Here is a 19,060-nt window from a genome sequence, read left to right as displayed (position 1 = left end):
AAGGTGCAAAGTTGTCCAAAACTGGCTTCAGACGAATTTTCATGACTTTTTTCATCCGTAGAACGGTGCTCAGTATCTGCAGACCTTAATCCCCTAAATTATGACTGGTGGTGAAAATTATAGGTACAAGTATGCTCTAAATTTCACCCAAGTGTGGAAGGGCTGAGGTCGCACTTACTGAAGATCTGGCGCTTTTCCCACGAAAATTGGCGCGTGCCGCGATCGAGCAGTTTTCGCCACGACTTATGTCTTGTGTACAAGCCCGTGGAGGAAATTGTGAAAACGAAGTTATGATTTCTAAACAAGATTAATACCTTGTTCATCCACAAAAATTTCTATCAGATAGCTCTAATACTTTGGGCTTTATCACCGGAAATGCATTCACGGGAACATATGGTCGGACTATGTACATAAGTAGATCTTGTTTAGTAGTAGGGTTACAAACACCACCTTACATAGCATTTTTTTTGGTTTTGTTTCCGAGAGTACAATTTTTTTGTATCTTTCCTGAAAAATTTGTAGAGATCGGCACGGAAATAGATATCATAATATGATATCTTTGTATGGGTCTGGTGTCATTATGTATTTGCACAGCCAGCCAAATTAATAAATGCATTATAAATGTCGAATCCTTTACATTTAACAAAGAAAGCACAATTTATCGCAAACCTTAATGTAATGCTCATTTAATGACGTAAGTAGTACTGTGGATGAAGTTCTAACCCTGCAGACTTATTACACCGCTTTGTAGCATTAATTTCACGACGTCACCGGTCAAAAAAATTTTTTCCTCCAAACTGGTCCAAAATAAAAGTCTAGCATGGGAATAGTATAGAAAAATTATTTTTAGCGTTCTATGACCCCTGGGTCATGAATTAAGGGCCCCTGAAGGGTCAAATAGCGTTCCCTGATAACCCCATGCAAATGGGGTATCAAATTAATCCCCTGGACCAGGGGAACCAGAAAAATATTTTTATAAATTTTTATGACCCTTGAGTCGTGAACTAGGAGCCCTTGAAGGGTTAAATATCATTCCCTCACAACTAAAGGCAAGTGGGGTATCAAATTAATCCCCTGGACAACGGGAACCCAAAAAATATTTTTCTGGATTTTTTTGACCCTCAGGTCAAGAGTTAAGGGCCCCCGAAGGGTCAAAATAGTAACCATGGTAACCCCATGCAAGTGGGGTATCAAATTAATCCCCTGGCAAAGGGCAAGCATAAAAATATTTTCCTGAATTTTTTTGACCTATCGGGCAACAGTTAAGGGTCCCTGAAGGGTCAACATAGTAACCATGGTAACCAGGCTTCATAGTCTGTCTCAGGCAGCATACTTATGTTTGTATAAACTGGTCCCTTTCTCATATACATATCTTTATGCACCATCTTGTTTGGGGAAGGATTGGGTTAATGGTTGGGGTGATGAATATCCCCTAAAAACTGATGCATTATAAATATATGAGGTGATGGGAGACCCCTTATCCTTGCTGGCTTCTCCAGTCGACATTTTGAAATTTAAGTTTTGGAGTTTGTACTTACTGGTATCCGCTCAATTATTAATTTTTAAAATTGAAGATGACGTTGCATAACTTAATTTATGGAACACTGTATGTGTTATATATAGTTCATTGTGTTTGTGGTAAAAGTTGCGCGAATGTCGATAAAATAGAAATAGATAAACAGGTTAAAGTTGTGTGTGATGAGACGGATAACCTGGGTGGATTGGTTATCTGGTTCAAGGAGACATTACCATCCAATTGCAGTGAATTTCTGATATGTAATCAAACGATGTGTATGGAAATTAATGAAACTGTTATGTTCTTCAGTGACACTATCAAAATTGAAGAAGTAGAGTATGAAAATAAAAAGATACGGATATGGGGAAGTGAAAGCTATGTAACTTTTTATTTTAAAAGTTTCGTGGATGCCAGCCGTTATCTACTAAATAACATCACAATTTCAAACGCCAACCACACATTTAATAAACTATCCGACTTAACTCAGGAAAAAATTAGTGACACTTATTGTAATATAGCGGCTGAAACGAAGAACTGTACCACCAAGCAAGCAGTAACTAAAGCTATTCAAGGCACTACTCCTCTTCCTTCTGCATGCACAGTTCTAATTCTGTGCAACCAAATATCATGCATCAGGTTCAACTACACAAGTCTCCTGCATTCAGCCTTCTTTGCCAGAAAGCACACGTTTATTCCTACCAACGAAGGTAAATTGCCATCTTGCTTTCATCTTCGTCAAGATGCATTTTTCCATCCTGGATCTCTCCGACGCCCACGTGGTATTATACTTTCCTTGGAGAAAGCTAAAGTTAAAAAGGCGCCAAGCGGATTACCTTTCAATCTCCCTGGATATAGGTAATTGGTTATTTTGGATGAGTTTTTTTATTTTTAAAGTTGCGATTGGAATCTTTATGAAATGATTCTTTATTAACATAATTTTATTATTGGTATTAATTAAGATATTGCGGGCCTGCCACCGATATTGAGAAGCAGGATGATCTCGGTGGCCCAATAAATGCTGTTGGTAATTGTTGCCCAATTTATGCTCATACACTAACCAAGTCAAATTTGTGAAAATTAATTTTATAATTTGTGTGTTGATATTATTCACAGATGCAGCATGCCGCAAACATGACGTCGATTATTTGCTAGGGGTTCTACCATCAGAGGCAGACGAGGCACTTCTAACTACTGTGCAATTACATCGAAAAGATCTGTTCCCACTTTTTGCGGCCGCAATGAGTGCCAAAAAATATTTCGAAAGTCAAATTGGAGGGTCCTATACATCCTTCTTATATTTCTACCCAGCAGGATTTTATCCCAGTTTAACTTTGCATTTTGCACATGAAACGGTGTACGATAAAACTTCAGCAGGAACACTAACAACCATCTGGGAAGGCCAAGCTCAGGAGTCAAAGTGGATAAGTATTCTGCAAAATATTTGGCTAGGGAGCTGCTACACGGTGGATCCAGAAACTAATGTAAATCCACCGCATATCGATGTAAGATTATATTTTTGCACTATTAATGCTAGCTCAGATTCATCGATTTATTGTCTGAGAGCACAGACGCATTTCATACAAGTTTATCACTTTTAGCAAAAACAGTCTGACATGAATTCCCTCGTCATGCCATGCTCAAATGTGGATGAAATGGACACCAATGCAGACGCACTTGTGAGAAATATTGCAACATATTTATAAATAGCAGCGACCGCGGATGTTGTGGGGGACATCGTGAAATTGTTATTGTAGTAACAAGCTCATGTACGTTTTTGTTCTGATCAATACAGGAGGATGGTGATGGAGATGATGAACGTGGGCACTGTGGACAACGTGAAGAGTTAGGGGAAGGGTCAGCTCCTGGCGGTGAATCACCAATGGACACTTCAAATACAGAGTATGCATCCAAGAGTACAGAAGGTGAAGATACATGTGTGGGAACAGACATTTACCCAACGGCCCCTTACAAAGGGGGATGTAGGATGATTTTGAACGAATTTGCAACCAAGAATGATGATAACCAGATTTCGTTTATTGAACATGTTCGTATTTGCCCAAGGCGCTCGTCCTCCAAAAACTAATTCACTTAACGGATTCGTTGAAATAATCCTTGTGGGCGGGATGACTATCCACCAAGTAATGTACGCATCTTTCCAGAACAAGATCTTCTCAATCATACAAGAGAAACAAACTACGCAACGCAAAATAAAAAATTTCTACTTTGTCCTCGGATCGAAACAAGTTGCACCAGATATGTTGTTTTCTGACAGCCAGATTACTAGTGACCATCTCGAAGGAATCTTACCTGCCGAGTCATTGACGTACTGCATAATTTTACTTCACTTCGGACACAATCAAGGGCAATTTCATCAAGCAGTTCAATCTTTTTCACTAATCCAAAATGTTCCACCCGGCAGTGACACGGTAGGCTATCTCCCAACCCCCATAAACGACGAAAAGATGAACCTTATAAACGAGTTCATTCAAGATGTCCTAATTGTTGGTCCTCCTTGTCCGGATTCTGAGTGTGGATATTTCTATTCCCTTCTCAGAGCTAAAGAACAGGTATTGGGGGAAGGTGAAATGCGAATTCCTTTATCTGATGTTCCTAGACGGAATGATGGAACCAAACCTTACCTTAGTCTTTCGAGGTGCAGTCCTACGAGTTTTCCTATGCAACAATTAGCCTTTGAAATTGAGAAAGCAACACCGAAAGCGAAAAACGACTGTAAACAACCAAATACTAAACTCCCATTCCAACTACTTGGTGTTTCACTACAGGCGACAGCTCAAAAGTTAATTGTCAACGCCAAAGTATTCTTTGACAGTAACCAGGTACAGTGTGAAATACTAACAGGAAACTCTGTCACCAAAACTAGCCAGATTCTAGGAATTGGAGAGAGAACAGTTTATCAGACAATGGAGAATTACAAAACGAATAGTATAAAAACACCTGGTAAGAAACGTATTAGACCAACGCCAGTGATGGATCAGTTTGACGACTTCCGAACTGAGCACGTTAAACGAATCATTCATCAATTCTATGCTAATAATCAAGCACCAACAATGCATAACGTATACACAAAACTGATGGAGGAAGTCAAGGAAGAAGAAGATGGTCGGATAGCCCGAGGAGAAACTCTTACAGCGTTCAAATGTTCCAAGTGGACGTTAAGAAAACTCATTAAGCAATTAGGATTTAGATTCAAAACTGTTGATAAGCGAGCAGTTATCCTCATGAGATCAGACATCGTGCAGAAGCGATATGAATATCTGTCCGTAATGATTAAAAATCGTCAGTCCGAGAACCCAAAATGTGTTGTCTACACAGGTTTGGCTGATTAAATATCAAAAATGTTTTAATTTAATTTAATATAATTATTAATGCATTATATTTATTCAGATGAAACGTGGGTCGATAGTTATGCTAGAACTGGAAAAGGCTGGGTTATTAATTCACCAAAGTCATTTCATGAAGCGGCTTTATACTCCTTCCAAAACCCGAAAATTTCTAGAGGACCACGTATCATTGTGATGCATGCAGGTGCAGTTCAACTATCCACATTAAATAGGAAATTATTTCAAAATAATAATTATCTTCACAGGTGGAGAGGATGGATTCGTACCTGGCGCTATGAAGGTATATCCAGTATCAAAGAAGAAAGTCCAGATGGATTACCACGCAAACGTTAACGGTGTCGCTTACATGGCTTGGTGGAAGGATCTTAATCAAAAGATAAAAGATAATTATGGTCCATGCATAATTGTTATTGATAACGGTAATATCATCCAATAATTTGTATTTGTAAATTCCATTTTAATTTGAATTTCATTTATTTAAATTTGTCAGCTCCGTATCACAGCACCAAGGAAGCCCCAAAATCTACATCCCGAAAACAAGAGCTATACGACTGGCTGAATGATAATTTAGAGGGCCCTGAAAAGCTGAAACTAAAACCTGTAAAGCAAATGAGACGACCTGAATTATGGAAAATGGTTCAAGACCTTAAAAACGGAAATGAATATTACATTGTGGATAAGGAGGCATTGAAATATGGAAACACTGTTGTCCGGTAAAGTTATTTTCTATTCATGGGTAATTTACTAATAATTTGTAATATTTATTTAAACACTGTATTTACGTATTTTCCAGATTACCCCCATATAACTGGTAAGAACTGGTAATCATAGGTAACGGTAATAAGAATATTCATGTAATAACTATTTTTAGCGACTTGAACCCAATTGAGTACGTGTGGAAAGACATCAAGCACGCAGTTAGGGCTGCAAACACACAGGGGACCGCTGAGTTTGCACAAGCTGAGGCTGAGAGAATTATGACAACATACACAAAGGAACAATGGCAGAAACACATCAAACATGTGCACCGGTTCGTAAAACCAAGATTCGCTATTATGGGAATAATTCGCAATTTCTACATTATTATTGTAAATAGATTGGAGGACGAGTATTGGAAAAATGATGGACATTTTGATGACTTCCTTGATGACTTCCAAACACGTGTAGCTTCAGCCAACCCCATTCGAGTGAGTTCTTGGTGACAGTAAACTATTAGTAAAAAAATACATAACTTATACATAATATACAGATTACAGCAGCAGATGATGTGTCTGACGACGAAGATGAGGACCCTGACGATGTTGACGAAGTAGTTGATAGATTCCGAATGCAAATACACAATGATATTGAATACTCACAGGCTGGGGAAGAAGAAGACTTGCCTGAAGAAGAATGTGCAACTTCTAGGAGGAGATTAACCTTCCCACCAGAATCAACCTAGATTTTAACTTCAATGGATTCAATACATAATAAATATTATAAATAGTGAATCCGATTTGTACATAGTGTTAAGAATTATTATTCATTAAATTTGTACGAAATTTTCAAAAATATGCCTACCCCTCTCTACTTAACATTCTTGCAAAACTGAAAACTTTAAAATAATGTCCCGTTTAGTAAAATACAATAAGTTATTATTTGACCCTTCAGGGGCCCTTAACTCTTGACCTATACGTCACAAAAACCAAAAAATATTTTTCTGATTCCCCTGGTCCAGGGGATTAATTTGATACCCCATTCACCTTAGTTACCATGGTTACTATGTTGACCCTTCAGGGACCCTTAACTGTTGCCCGATAGGTCAAAAAAATTCAGGAAAATATTTTTATGCTTGCCCTTTGCCAGGGGATTAATTTGATACCCCACTTGCATGGGGTTACCATGGTTACTATTTTGACCCTTCGGGGGCCATTAACTCTTGACCTGAGGGTCAAAAAAATCCAGAAAAATATTTTTTGGGTTCCCCTTGTCCAGGGGATTAATTTGATACCCCACTTGCCTTTAGTTGTGAGGGAATGATATTTAACCCTTCAAGGGCTCCTAGTTCACGACTCAAGGGTCATAAAAATTTATAAAAATATTTTTCTGGTTCCCCTGGTCCAGGGGATTAATTTGATACCCCATTTGCATGGGGTTATCAGGGAACGCTATTTGACCCTTCAGGGGCCCTTGATGGGGTCATAGAACGCTAAAAATAATTTTTCTATACTATTCCCATGCTAGACTTTTATTTTGGACCAGTTTGGAGGAAAAAATTTTTTTGACCGGTGACGTCGTGAAATTAATGCTACAAAGCGGTGTAATAAGTCTGCAGGGTTAGAACTTCATCCACAGTACGAATCGTGTAATTATTACATGTACCCAAAATAATAAATGCTCATTGTCAAGATCATTTCATTGCAATCAGGGTCATGGCTAGTTTTAGTTACATACATATTATTATGTTAATATTTATAAGTTGAACAGGGTGTTAATTTTGTACTCGACCCATGTGCAATTACTATTTCGGGATGACAATATCTCTATTATGAGATACCAGCTAAGTATGTACATATATGCATCTTGTCCATGTTTATTTATATCACCAGCGCAGAAATAACTAAATATGTATATTAAATTGTACCTATTTACAATTTTCAATTACGGATCACACATAAGTAAAGCATGCTCCTAATGATCTTATACATAATACATACAATACAATGATACATGATAAATGTCTACAATACAAGAATATCTACAAGAATTGTGTATGTGCATATGTACATATGTATCTGTATGTATAAGCGAATATGTACATATGTACATACATACATATACATATACATATTTATGCATGCATTTAAATGTCATCTGTCTATTTTTGTGTGGGGTTTGGCTTTATATTGAAATTTATGTTGTCAAGCGAAAGTCTAATTAGGCAAGTATCACAATAAGTATACATAAAAATGAGCACAAATTACCCCTTACATAATTATCAAACTTTTCTTTCTTGCATTAAGGGGAAAGTCTAGACTTTACCGATGAATACATTTCTTCAGTTAAATAAATTGAATAAATGACATGTGTTGTTCGATTGATATCATACATACATATCTCCGCAAAGAACAAACTTGTCTTTCATGACGGATCAAAAGTGTGGAAATATGAATACATAATAAAAATGGGTGCAACACAGCTCCTGTACTTTATCAATGTAGATATTTACTTATGTAAATATTTAAATGTGTACATATGTATGTAAATATGTATGTTTATGCTTAAAATCGTTGCAGGGGTAAGTATGGACTAATGCACACCTACGAAGATTACATAATTCATGAAGGTTATGTTATCTCTTGATAAGTCCAGCGGAGACGTCCACCAGACGTATTTGTATTTATTGCATTCCTTAACCCATCTTGGTTTAAAAGGAAATTTCCTTAAACCAAGAGTTTGTATGTACCTACGGATGAGTGATTTATTGTTTTATTTGTCAAGATGCTATTCATCGAGGGAGATAAAGTGGCGTGGTGTCAATTCATTCTTATCGTCTCGTGATGATAACAAACATGTAACACAAATTTCATAAAAATGCAATGAATTAAAAATTTTTATAAAAAGGAGTGCACTTCACATTTGAATGGGACACTAAGGTTTGAGATGGGACATTAAACAATCCGTATTTTTCATCTAAATTTTTAATTCAGATTTAACCGAGAGAAAAATGAGATTATTACTAATTTTGTGTGTTACGGGGATTTTGTTCATTCAAAATGTTGTTCTTGGAGATTCAGGTAATTTTTGTTGGATTTTAAACAATTCGTACATAATGAGATTATTGAGTTCACTCGGATTTTTGTAACCGAGCGAAATCGTGGAAATTTTGTACAATTCTATATATTTCAAAAAATTTCAAAAGCTAAATATGCATATGTTCAGTGGGCAGATTCACTGCAATATTTGTCATAAATCATTTAGAACAAAGTTTGCGGAATAACTTATCCAAACAATGATATTCCAATTTTCTTGGAGAATTTAGAAAATACAAGCTAAATTTTTAGGGAACATTTCTTAGCACAACTTAGCAAGTTTGTTGACGTATTTATTAGGTTTGCCAGAATTATGAAGGTTGTGTTGAGTACGCCCAATATACATATTCATAACCTAATTTTATGTAATCTTTGTTAGCTTGTTTAAACGGATGCATCTCATTACAACTTTGCAAACACCTCGTAAAATTTAAATTTTTATAACATTTCATTTACAGGTGAGGAGGAGGCGTGGGACTATGATCCCCACCCACTCGATCCCCTCTCCCGATCCGAAATTAACAAAACGTCCCACATATTTCGCGATCATATGAAGAAAGTTACCTGGATTTTTATCTGGGTGATGCTCAAAGAACCGGAAAAGTCTGCCATGCTGGACTACTTCCTGGAGGACAGGGATCCTCCACCCGGTGTTATTCCAAGGTCAGAAATTACCATTATTTTCTCAACTATTCTTAAAACCTGGATTTTAAGTAACTCTAACATTAGTATTAATAACTTTGCAAAATATTTAAAATTTCATAAAAAATAAAATCAATTCATCGATCGATTTATAGCAAATTTTCCTCCTTCATAATCTGGGCAAGCGTGTCGAAAGTTAATAAATTTACATGGTTATAAACCTTTGGGATAATTTTCTATTTGACGTTTTAAGCACGAATAAAAATTATACAGATAATTTGACTCAGAATTGAGAAGTAAATATGTACATACATGCATAGGAATAATTTTTCGAAATGTTGCAAATTTTTATAAAGTTCTGCGAACTATTATTTATTCATAAAGTAATCGTCATGCGTTATAATCCACTATATGTGTGCATACTGTAATTCATAATTTACTAGTAGAAAAAAACGTTGGCTTAAAATACGGTCAACAATTTTTCATTGAAACAATTCACGCATTCATTTTTACAAAGTTTTGTAAACTTTGTAAAATAATTTTCGTTACAAATATTTTTAAAAGTTTGTAAGTTTACGGATTTTACGAAGACCTGCGTGATTTGGCTCATTTATTCTCCATATTTTACATCCTTCCGTTTTCTTCCTAAAACAATTATTGTACAAAGTTGAAATTTGATTACAACTTATTAAAGTTTTTATAAATTTTACAAACTGGACAAATTCATAATTAACTTTCTTGAAAATTTTGTATGGAATTCATAAATTCTGCCGTAATTTTGTAGGAAAGCAATCGCTGTAGCGTGGAATCCTGCAGACGGATCCGCATACGAGGGCATAGTCGACCTGGACAAAGAGAAGGTCGATTCTTTCGTAAAATTGGGAACAAGTGCGGATACAAGTTTTGCTCGAGATGAGATGACCGAAATTTCTGAAATGGTTCTTAAAGATGCCACCGTGCTGGAAAGATTGAGCAAATATGGCGATTTTTACGGCGATCCGAAAAATGTGATTGCCGACGTGTGGTAAGTTTTTGTAAAAAAATATCAGAATTTTATAAATTATAGAGATTATTTTCAATCTGTCTCAACTTGCCTCAAATGCAAAAATATATAATACAATGGGCGTATTCACGTCACAGTCTATCATAGAATCTAATTTGCAAAATATTTTATGAAATAATCTGGGTAAATAAAAGTATATGTTCATTTGTTAACTAAATTTAATTTTAAAAAATCTCCTGGTTTTCGATCAAAAAGTTTTGCGAAATTTCTCAAATTTGATGTTACTCAATTTATGAGTTACGTATGTGTAGGTTTAGTACATAAGTACATATATATGTATGTCCACTAGATAATGCTAATTAAACTAATTAATTTCGGAATTTTTATTTTGTTGCATTCAAAATTTATAAATATGTAAGTACCTGAATATGTACATTCCCAGGAAATATGGTTACAAAGGAGACAACTACACAGGCCAGCGAATGTCTCAAGTTTACTTTTACGGAAGAAATTTAACAACCGGAGAGAATGACAATTTTTACGGTAAATGAAAAATAAAATACGAAAATCCACATTTCAAAAATACCCATAAAATTTGAAATTTTGATTTAGCCCACCCCATGGGATTCCTCGCTATAGTGGACACCCTAAAAAATAAAGTCGTCGCCATCGAAGAATTGCCAATCCAGGACAGTTTCGACACGGGAAACCGAGACGGAGACAAGGTGCCCGACGAACCGGGTAACTTCGACCCAGAAATAACTTCCAGGTAATCAGATATCCGATCCGATCGGATTATTCGGCCACTTATTATAATATGGGTCAGACAAATCCATCTGACACGATCCGAAGAATAGGGTATTGTCAGATCCATGTTATCGAAAACGGTCGAGTAAAAAAATCCGATCCGATCGGGTATTATCGGATCTGATTTACCAAACCTAATTCCAGGTGGTATCGGGACGACATTAAACCCATCAACATCGAACAACCCGGCGGACCTAGTTACTCCATCGATGGGAACAAATTAGAGTGGCAGAATTTTAAGATGCGGATCGGGTATGCACAAGAATGGCAAATTCATGGGATGGAAAAAATTATTTTCTCTCATTTTACAGACATAATGGGCGTGAGGGGCTTATCTTGCATCTTATCAGTTACAATGACTCCAACACCGTGCGCCCCTTGATTTACAGAGCGTCCCTTTCAGAATTGTTCGTCCCTTATGGAGTAAGGATGTCAAAAATTATGAATGATATAGGAAAAAAATCAAATTTATATAATATATAGGACCCCAGACCGCCGTATCACCGAAAAACGGTAAGCAGAATTTATAATTATTTAAAAATTAGGTTTCAATTTTGCGAGAGGAAGAAAGGAGTTTTGCTAAATCTTCGTTTTCTAAATTTTTGAAAGTTTCCCCGATTTTTAACTGGTCTGAATTTTTGAAACTCTATTTAGGCCATGGATGTAGGGGAATATGGTCTCGGATTTTCTGCGTCTGAGCTCCGCTCCCCAGACGGCTGCCGTGGTACGACCTACTTCATCGACCTCATCACCAACGACATGGCCGGAAGTGGACAAGCAATCAAAAATGGGATTTGTGTGTATGAAGAGGATGCAGGAATTTTGTGGAGGAAGATGCACACAATTACAGGGTATCGCACTCATTTAAAAAATTTAATTAAAAAAATTTTCTCACGTAATTTGGAAAATCACTAATATCACGAAAAATGCAACAAAACAAGTTCCGGCGAAGCTGCGTCTTTTTGAAACAGTGCACTTTTTAGCAACTATTTGTTTTTGCAAAAATATTCCATCAAATTGCTAACATTTTAATGTGTGTGCTAAATATTTGAGGTATTAAGTATGACTTCACATCGTTAGGAAAAAAGGTTCGCAAGATAAAAAAAATTGGCCTGACAATTTATTTGTGAACTTAATAACATTTGCATAACTATATAGTATGTATTTGTAGTTCGCAATTTTTTTCAAAATTATGTGAACATGCGAACTTGTAATGAATACTCCCCTTGTACGAATATTTATATTTGAATACATATATTTTTGGCAAAATTTAAATAATGATTTTTTCCCATGACAAAATTAGTCTCGACTCTAAGACTGTGTTATGATTATTATATTAATTACATATATCAATTTTCACAGACGCGTCCTCACCGCCCGATCTCAACGCTTGGTCGTCACGTTTATCACGACGGTGTCAAACTACGATTACCAAATCAAATGGGAGTTTTATCAGGATGCCTCAATCCGGCTGAACCTTGTTTTGACAGGGATTGTTAGTCAGAATTTGGTGGGGGCAGAGGGCAACCCGATGGGTCATGGCACCATTGGCATGCCAAATGTCAACGCCCAATACCACCAGCACTTCTTCACGGCCAGATTAGACGTGGAGATCGATGGCAATAAAAATACCGTCTCCGTCGTGGATGCAGTACCAGATGTTGGTAAGATGTGGTTAAAAAATAGCTGAAATTTAGATGAACAAATTCGCACAATTATTTGCATTTTTTACAACACATTCGCTAAATTTTACTTTTTCAAGAAATTTAAATTGTATTTAAATTGTACAAGATATTAGTCAAAAAGTGTTTCATACTTTGTGCAATTAATTTCCTTTGAGAAATTTCGCAAATTCTCAGAATTAGTGAACTTTATTTTTGTAAGATCTTTACATTTTTGCCCCGTTTTTTGAATGTGCAAATTTAAGTCTGTAGCATTTAAAAAAAAATGAGCGTCCTATTCTCATAAAAAACAACTGTACATTTTTACACACCCTTAAAGTTTAAGACTTAAACAATTTCCATGTGTTTGCAAATTTTCAACGTTTTGATTTTTGCACATCAAAAATATAAATAATTCTATGCATCCTGTCGCACATTCCAGAACCCTCCAACAGCACCACAAATCCGTACGGTAACGGGTTCACAATTTCCGAAACCGTTCTAACCACCCCATCCGAAGCTCGGACTAAAGCTGAACCAGTAAAGGCTCGATTTTGGCGAATAATTGGTGACCCTAACAAAAAAAACCCGATATCGGGTGACCCCATGGGATGGCGCTTATCCCCCGATCACGCCATCCACCTCATGATGAAAGCCGACTCTGTCCAACACTCGAGGTTCTCCTTTGTCGATTACGACGTTTGGGTCACGCCCTACAAAGAAGACCAACTTTACGCAGGAGGATTTTATTTAAATTCGTCCGGCCTGGAAAAGTGGGTCGATGATGATCCCGATGTCGACATTACGGACACGGACGTCGTCCTGTGGCACGTCTTCGGGGTGACGCACATCGTCCGCGTGGAAGATTTGCCAGTGATGCCGGTCGAAAATATTGGATTCTGGTTCAAACCGTTAAACTTCTTTACGGAAAATCCTTCCGTTAATGTGCGGCCTATCTCGCGTGAGACCAACAATGGACGAAGGAGGAGTTAATTAATTTACATATGAGGGTGACGAAAATATGTCAACTTTTGAAAGAATTGTATGTATATGCATAGTTCTAAAGTGAAATAAATACATATTCTGAAGAATACTTGCCAGCGTTTTAATTAGTTATCTATCACGATACTGTTTTGGATCATATCGGGATATTGCAAAAGGAATTTTGGCATTAGTAAAAGAACCGTGTTCAAAATTGGCATGTTATACGCGTAGAAATTGTACGCACACATCCATATTCGCATACGTATGTATGTAAATATGTATTATTATGTAACGTATCCACTACGTAAATATGTATTTCTTGTTACGACTGCATACATACATGTACATATGTACATAATACATACCTATGTACGTATTTGTAAATGTTCTTACTATAAAAATCTACAAAGTGTATTCGTCGAGATGTATGTGTACATTACTACACATGTACATACATGTATGTATGTACCTAGTCGGAAACACTCAAGTGTCAACAGCTGATTGCTAAAAAACTACGCTGCAAAATTAAAATCTGATAAGTGCATTAGATTCGCCATGCGATTTACATTATGATTCACTATGGACTTCGTAATTTTTGAACATCTGGATAAATACATAGGAAATTGAAGAGAAGTGGGCGGCGATAGTTTTTCACAAAAAAAATCGAAGAAAAATAGTGAATTTGACATGTGCTGAAAAAGTCAAAGGTGTACTTTAATTTAGCCCAACGGACTATAAAAAGGTTCATGGGGACCGAATCCACTAAGAACAGTCGAAGAAGAATTTTTGAAAACCTCGAAGGACCACACCCATCGTGAAGCCTCTCAAGCCTGGAATTATAAGAAATTCACGAAATTCCAACGGAAACCGAGCTCACTGCTGACACTGTCGATGCAAATTATCCAATGAGTGCTCAAATTGAAGCTTGGGCTTAAGGCTTTGAAATGTGGTACTTGACACATCCTGATCGTACCCCAAAGGAAAACCAAATTAAATAAATGCATGAGTCACCTCAAGCGGTACGCTCCAAAAAAGTGAGCAGGATTCTTTTTACAAATGAGGAGATTTTAACATCGGAAAAATCTTTTAACAAACAAGTTGTCCTAATCTACGCAAAATCGGTCAGAGACATCCCCCGATATAGACAAAAGGTCAAAAAGTCACATTATCCAGGTTTTGTCATGGTTTTGGCAGGTGGGAGCTAATTGGGGTAATTTCTCTACATTTTGCTGAAAATTGGGGGGAGGTGGGGGAATTAAATTTCTTAAAATATGTTTTTGAGTCCGTGGTACATCCCCTAAGTGAGATCCAATTCAATGGAATCGATGGGACCTCTCAGGAGGACTCAGCACGAATTTATAGTGCAAAAAATGACCCAAGCGTAGCTAAAAAAACAAATTCCGGTCTTTATCTCCAATCAGAAATGGTCATCATCCTTGATGGATTTGAACCACCGGAATATGAAAAATGGTCAAAGTTATGGGCAAAGGTGTGTTCTAAGCCCCGTAGAAGTGCGGAGGTTTGGAAAAAATTTCTAACCCCGGAATGCCAGAAAGTGTCCCCGAAATCTGTGCGTAATTCCATCGAGGAGTGGTCGTCTCGTCTTCAGCGTGGCATTGACGCAGGAGGAGGAAATTATTAAGACAAAAAATTGTTTTTGAATTGAAATTTATCTGGCTTTTCGGTAAAATAAATCAAAAATTGCTAAGTTGAGAATTACAAAAGTAATAAAGCTATATGTCATTGACACTTGAGTGTTTCCGACTAGGTACATAATTAAGCATTTATTTATTTCATTAAATTCATACAGAAATGTACATAATATGTACATATTATGTACGTATGTACATACTTAAGTACGCTGAGGAACGGTTTTTAATGTCGCTTGATTGCTCTGAAGTCAAATTATGCAAAAACCTAAAGTACATTCATAAATATGTATGCATACAAACCTAGAGTTACAAATACATAATTAAATAAATGCCATTTACTAAGGAATATCCTAATGGAATGAATGGAATATTGGTTACACAAGCATTCGTGACAAAAGAGTATACTCTTTTTGTCACGAATGTTTGTGCCTGAAAAAAGAATACATTCTTTTTCAAGTGGTAAATAGATATGGTCAAAATCTTTACCATGTCCGACTTCGGAAAACATGAGTTACATAGAAAATAGTTGCTACATAAATATCATATCCATCATACATATCTTTTAAAACCTACGTATATACAATCTCTACAAATCAAATACATAAATATGCCAATTTTTACGGTCATTCTTCTCCTTTTAATTTATTCCTCATCTGTAAAATCAACCTCCTTGGACCCCCGCCTAGTTAACGATGGACTCTGGCCAACAAGTCCGAACTACTTGAATTTCTCTTATAAAAACCTGGACCCCATCACAACCCTCTTTTCCCACTGTTTCGTTCACCTCATAAATTACCAGAATATCGATATAGCTACGGATGCTCAAGTTCCGGTAGCAATTTCACGATACGACTACGTCCTGATAAACAAGGATTTCCTAAACTCAACCCGGAGGCTGGATTATGTTCAATTCTTGTTAGAAAATGGTACCCAATTACCAAAAGAAATCGAAGTGTCGAAAGAGCGGTGGAAATATACGGAGGAATATGTTCCTCTAATCTATCGAGCCAATAGTTACCGTGGGTGGTCGTGTTCCCTGCAAATCTACCTGTTCCCACCTGAAGAATCCACGTCGAGAGACTCGGTAAGGTTATGCATACAAAAATGTTAGATGCCAAATTTTAGCAGGAATAGTTTTAGATCCCCAGAGAAATTTGTGATCAATATGTGTGCAATCAAAGAGGGTATACGTACATATGTATGTAGGTATATGTAAATATGTATTTTCGTGGCTCGTCTTTCGCAGGTTTTCTAGTTTAATGCACTGAAAAACAAGAAATACAAGGTTCAAGAAACTGCATTTCTTGCAGGTCAAATATCTGCAAAAGAACCTTTTTCTTCACGTTATTTCCTGGAAGTGGTTACTTTCACCCGAAGCCACTTGTATTCTATCGTTTCTATTTTAAATCTGAAAATAAAAAATACCTGATTAAAAAATACATATGTAATCCCGTTAAGAACTGAATTTGACATGAATTAACTTTTCATCATTCATAAATTATCTTGCATTCCCAGAAATGTAGATGGTTCCAGCAAATTCCGCGATCATTCCAAAAAACCTGGATGAACACGTACCATTCTAAATTCAAGCAGATTGACTACTTCGACACCCTAACCCACCCCTGGTACCACCTCCTCGTCGTTCAGAGTGAAGAAATTTCTTCAAAAAAGATCCAAATCGAATTTAACTTTGCTCTCAACGACGTTCTCGAGCATCACCACACGAGTTACCTTATCGTCCTGGAATTTCATCCTCCAAATCAAACCAATTTTACTCTCAAACTCGGCTGCAAATTCTGCACGGTAAACATCCGGAAATACATCCCGTATCGAGGACCCTTAACCCTGCCAGATATCGCGACCACCTTCGACGCACTTGATTTTGCCGCCCGCTCAACAAAATGGGTCGTCCCGGCCGTAAATTTTGTTTTTCGCGACACAAAAATATTCTACACTACGCCATATTCTAAATTAAAGAGGGAACTTTCTTTCAGAAATCTAAAGGAGATCACAAAAATCAGAGGAATCACGATAAACGATATCCTGTTCCGCATACTAATCGATAACGCCACAGTTTTCACGCACTTTTCCGAATTTCCTTGCGGGCACGATGCAGACATTGATTCGGGGCGATGTGACACCTACAATAAGGATGATTCGTACCCACGCGCCGATTTTTATAGGCAAGGCTGGGGCGTCGCGATTCGGCGGGAGGAAGATTTCTTCACTTTTTTGTCTTGCGGGGTGTTAAACGAGGCCAGAATTAATTTCAGCGGATACATCTCAGCCTTCCAGATGGCCGTGTGGGTCGCAATTGGCGCCTTTTATGTCGGCGTGGGTGTATTTTTGCATGCCGTCTTCTGGATGTCGGGTGCATCAAGGTTTTCCATGGAGGCGACCCCGTACTTTATGGGGTTGAAAGTCCTTCTAGAACAGGGTGACGATCTTGCCATTAATTCGAAAAAGTTGAACTGGATGTATTTCGTTTGTGGCGTTTGGATCTTGATGGCCGTCGTGGTGACGAATGCGTACAAGGGGGAAAACTTTACGGCGATTATTGCTCCACTGGTGAATAAACCGTTCGAACATTTGGACCAACTTGAGAAGGAGAAGTTCGAACTTTATAGTTTTCCTGATACTGGTAAGTAAAATGTGTAACGCACAGTCATACGATATAATATAGGAAAGCTAAATTATTAAAATTTTAATATTTTCCAAAATTGGGTTGAATATTTCCTAGTTATGAGTTCGCTTATTCCTATCTTTCGAACTTTCCACTTTATGTAAATAGGTATTCTGTGATCGAGTGTGGTCTATCTTTCATTCAATACCTATTGGAAAGAAATTGGCGTGTGTCATATGGAAAGTTTCCCTTGTTAGTAAAAAAAAATTACATAATTTTGCAATAAATTGTTTATTTCGATGCATTCATTGAACTCGAAAGTAGAAATCGCAAGTTTTAAGCAAATGTGGTTAAAATGGCTGTTTTAGACACTTCATTCATCAATTAACTCTCCAAATAAATATTGCATTCCTGTGTATATTTACTTTTCAGACTTATATCGCGATTTCACTACAAACTACGATAACTTCGACGACGGCGACCAACCCACCATAACCAACTCCGACCTGCGGACAGAAATCTACGGGTTAATCTACATTCTTAACAGACAGTCTCTGATTTGGCGCCCAGGCGAAAATACCACCGAGTTCAAGCTGTTCAGACGGTTGTATGACGAAGGGCAGATAACCCTGCATAAGGACGCCGCCGATATGTATGTGTACCCATCCTTTGTAACATCGTATGAGGATGTGGTCGGCAGATGCAATAATATCGCCCTACTTGGATGGTGGAAGTACGGCCGTTATTCGAAAACAGCTTTGAAATATGTTTACCAAAATTTGCTGTCTTGGCGAGAATTTGCACACATCCGAGAAAAAGTCGGTTTGGGGAAGGATGTCTTTTTCAAATCAATCGTATGTAAATGTTTATTTACTAACAAAATTTTCATCGAGGGTTTCCACTAGAACTTTATACCGTCTGGTGGCACTGGAAATTTTATACCGCTGTATCGTAACCCCTTGGAAAAGTAGTGTTAGTTACCCTTCGAAAAAAATACCATGATGCTTTTTATTGATGGC

The 19,060-nt window shown here is 37.1% G+C and overlaps 3 protein-coding genes across 5 annotated transcripts; all 3 read left to right on the top strand.

The window, feature by feature from the left end:
* Positions 1–1,787: 1,787 nt before the first annotated feature.
* Positions 1,788–3,499, top strand: LOC118433993. Its single transcript, XM_035846577.1, has 6 exons — positions 1,788–2,371; positions 2,476–2,540; positions 2,630–3,018; positions 3,115–3,192; positions 3,309–3,415; positions 3,490–3,499. The coding sequence occupies exons 1-6, from the start codon at positions 1,788–1,790 to the stop codon at positions 3,497–3,499; spliced, it is 1,233 nt and encodes a 410-aa protein (XP_035702470.1).
* On the top strand, positions 2,904–6,584 carry LOC110841924. Of its 3 annotated transcripts, XM_035860644.1 has the most exons (9): positions 2,904–3,018; positions 3,115–3,192; positions 3,309–4,849; positions 4,922–5,062; positions 5,124–5,297; positions 5,369–5,591; positions 5,672–5,689; positions 5,750–6,065; positions 6,128–6,584. In XM_035860644.1, exons 3-9 carry the CDS (start codon positions 3,529–3,531, stop codon positions 6,317–6,319), a joined length of 2,385 nt encoding a protein of 794 aa, XP_035716537.1. In that variant the 5' UTR covers positions 2,904–3,018; positions 3,115–3,192; positions 3,309–3,528; the 3' UTR covers positions 6,320–6,584. The 3 variants fall into 3 exon arrangements, with proteins under 3 accessions (XP_035716537.1, XP_035716534.1, XP_021943316.2); XM_035860641.1 differs by having other exon boundaries at positions 3,115–4,849; XM_022087624.2 differs by having other exon boundaries at positions 2,912–4,849; positions 5,750–5,908; positions 5,975–6,065.
* Positions 6,585–8,519: 1,935 nt separating this feature from the next.
* Positions 8,520–13,875, top strand: LOC110862383 (copper methylamine oxidase). Its single transcript, XM_022111587.2, has 11 exons — positions 8,520–8,654; positions 9,128–9,332; positions 10,096–10,335; positions 10,757–10,857; positions 10,927–11,083; positions 11,266–11,373; positions 11,433–11,544; positions 11,605–11,634; positions 11,776–11,972; positions 12,484–12,785; positions 13,225–13,875. The coding sequence occupies exons 1-11, from the start codon at positions 8,585–8,587 to the stop codon at positions 13,773–13,775; spliced, it is 2,073 nt and encodes a 690-aa protein (XP_021967279.1). The 5' UTR covers positions 8,520–8,584; the 3' UTR covers positions 13,776–13,875.
* Positions 13,876–19,060: the final 5,185 nt, after the last annotated feature.

This window comes from Folsomia candida, unplaced genomic scaffold (genome assembly GCF_002217175.1).
Source record: "Folsomia candida strain VU population unplaced genomic scaffold, ASM221717v1 Fcan01_Sc001, whole genome shotgun sequence".
Taxonomy (NCBI): Eukaryota; Metazoa; Arthropoda; class Collembola; order Entomobryomorpha; family Isotomidae; genus Folsomia; species Folsomia candida.
Note: the sequence above shows the minus strand (reverse complement) of the source record. Positions and strands in the feature narration are given on the sequence as shown.

What these genes read in the sequence shown, in the direction of transcription:
- LOC118433993 (XM_035846577.1), top strand. Translation starts at nt 1,788, where the DNA reads ATGTGTATGGAAATTAATGAAACTGTTATGTTCTTCAGTGACACTATC. An exon ending in TGGCCCAATAAATGCTGTTG is followed by an intron (nt 2,541 to 2,629) that starts GTAATTGTTGCC and finishes TATTATTCACAG; the next exon opens with ATGCAGCATGCCGCAAACAT. An exon ending in TAAATCCACCGCATATCGAT is followed by an intron (nt 3,019 to 3,114) that starts GTAAGATTATAT and finishes TATCACTTTTAG; the next exon opens with CAAAAACAGTCTGACATGAA.
- LOC110841924 (XM_035860644.1), top strand. Translation starts at nt 3,529, where the DNA reads ATGATGATAACCAGATTTCGTTTATTGAACATGTTCGTATTTGCCCAA. An exon ending in CATAATTGTTATTGATAACG is followed by an intron (nt 5,298 to 5,368) that starts GTAATATCATCC and finishes TAAATTTGTCAG; the next exon opens with CTCCGTATCACAGCACCAAG. An exon ending in CTTCAGCCAACCCCATTCGA is followed by an intron (nt 6,066 to 6,127) that starts GTGAGTTCTTGG and finishes CATAATATACAG; the next exon opens with ATTACAGCAGCAGATGATGT.
- LOC110862383 (XM_022111587.2), top strand. Translation starts at nt 8,585, where the DNA reads ATGAGATTATTACTAATTTTGTGTGTTACGGGGATTTTGTTCATTCAA. An exon ending in AATTGTTCGTCCCTTATGGA is followed by an intron (nt 11,545 to 11,604) that starts GTAAGGATGTCA and finishes TATAATATATAG; the next exon opens with GACCCCAGACCGCCGTATCA. An exon ending in GGATGCAGTACCAGATGTTG is followed by an intron (nt 12,786 to 13,224) that starts GTAAGATGTGGT and finishes CGCACATTCCAG; the next exon opens with AACCCTCCAACAGCACCACA.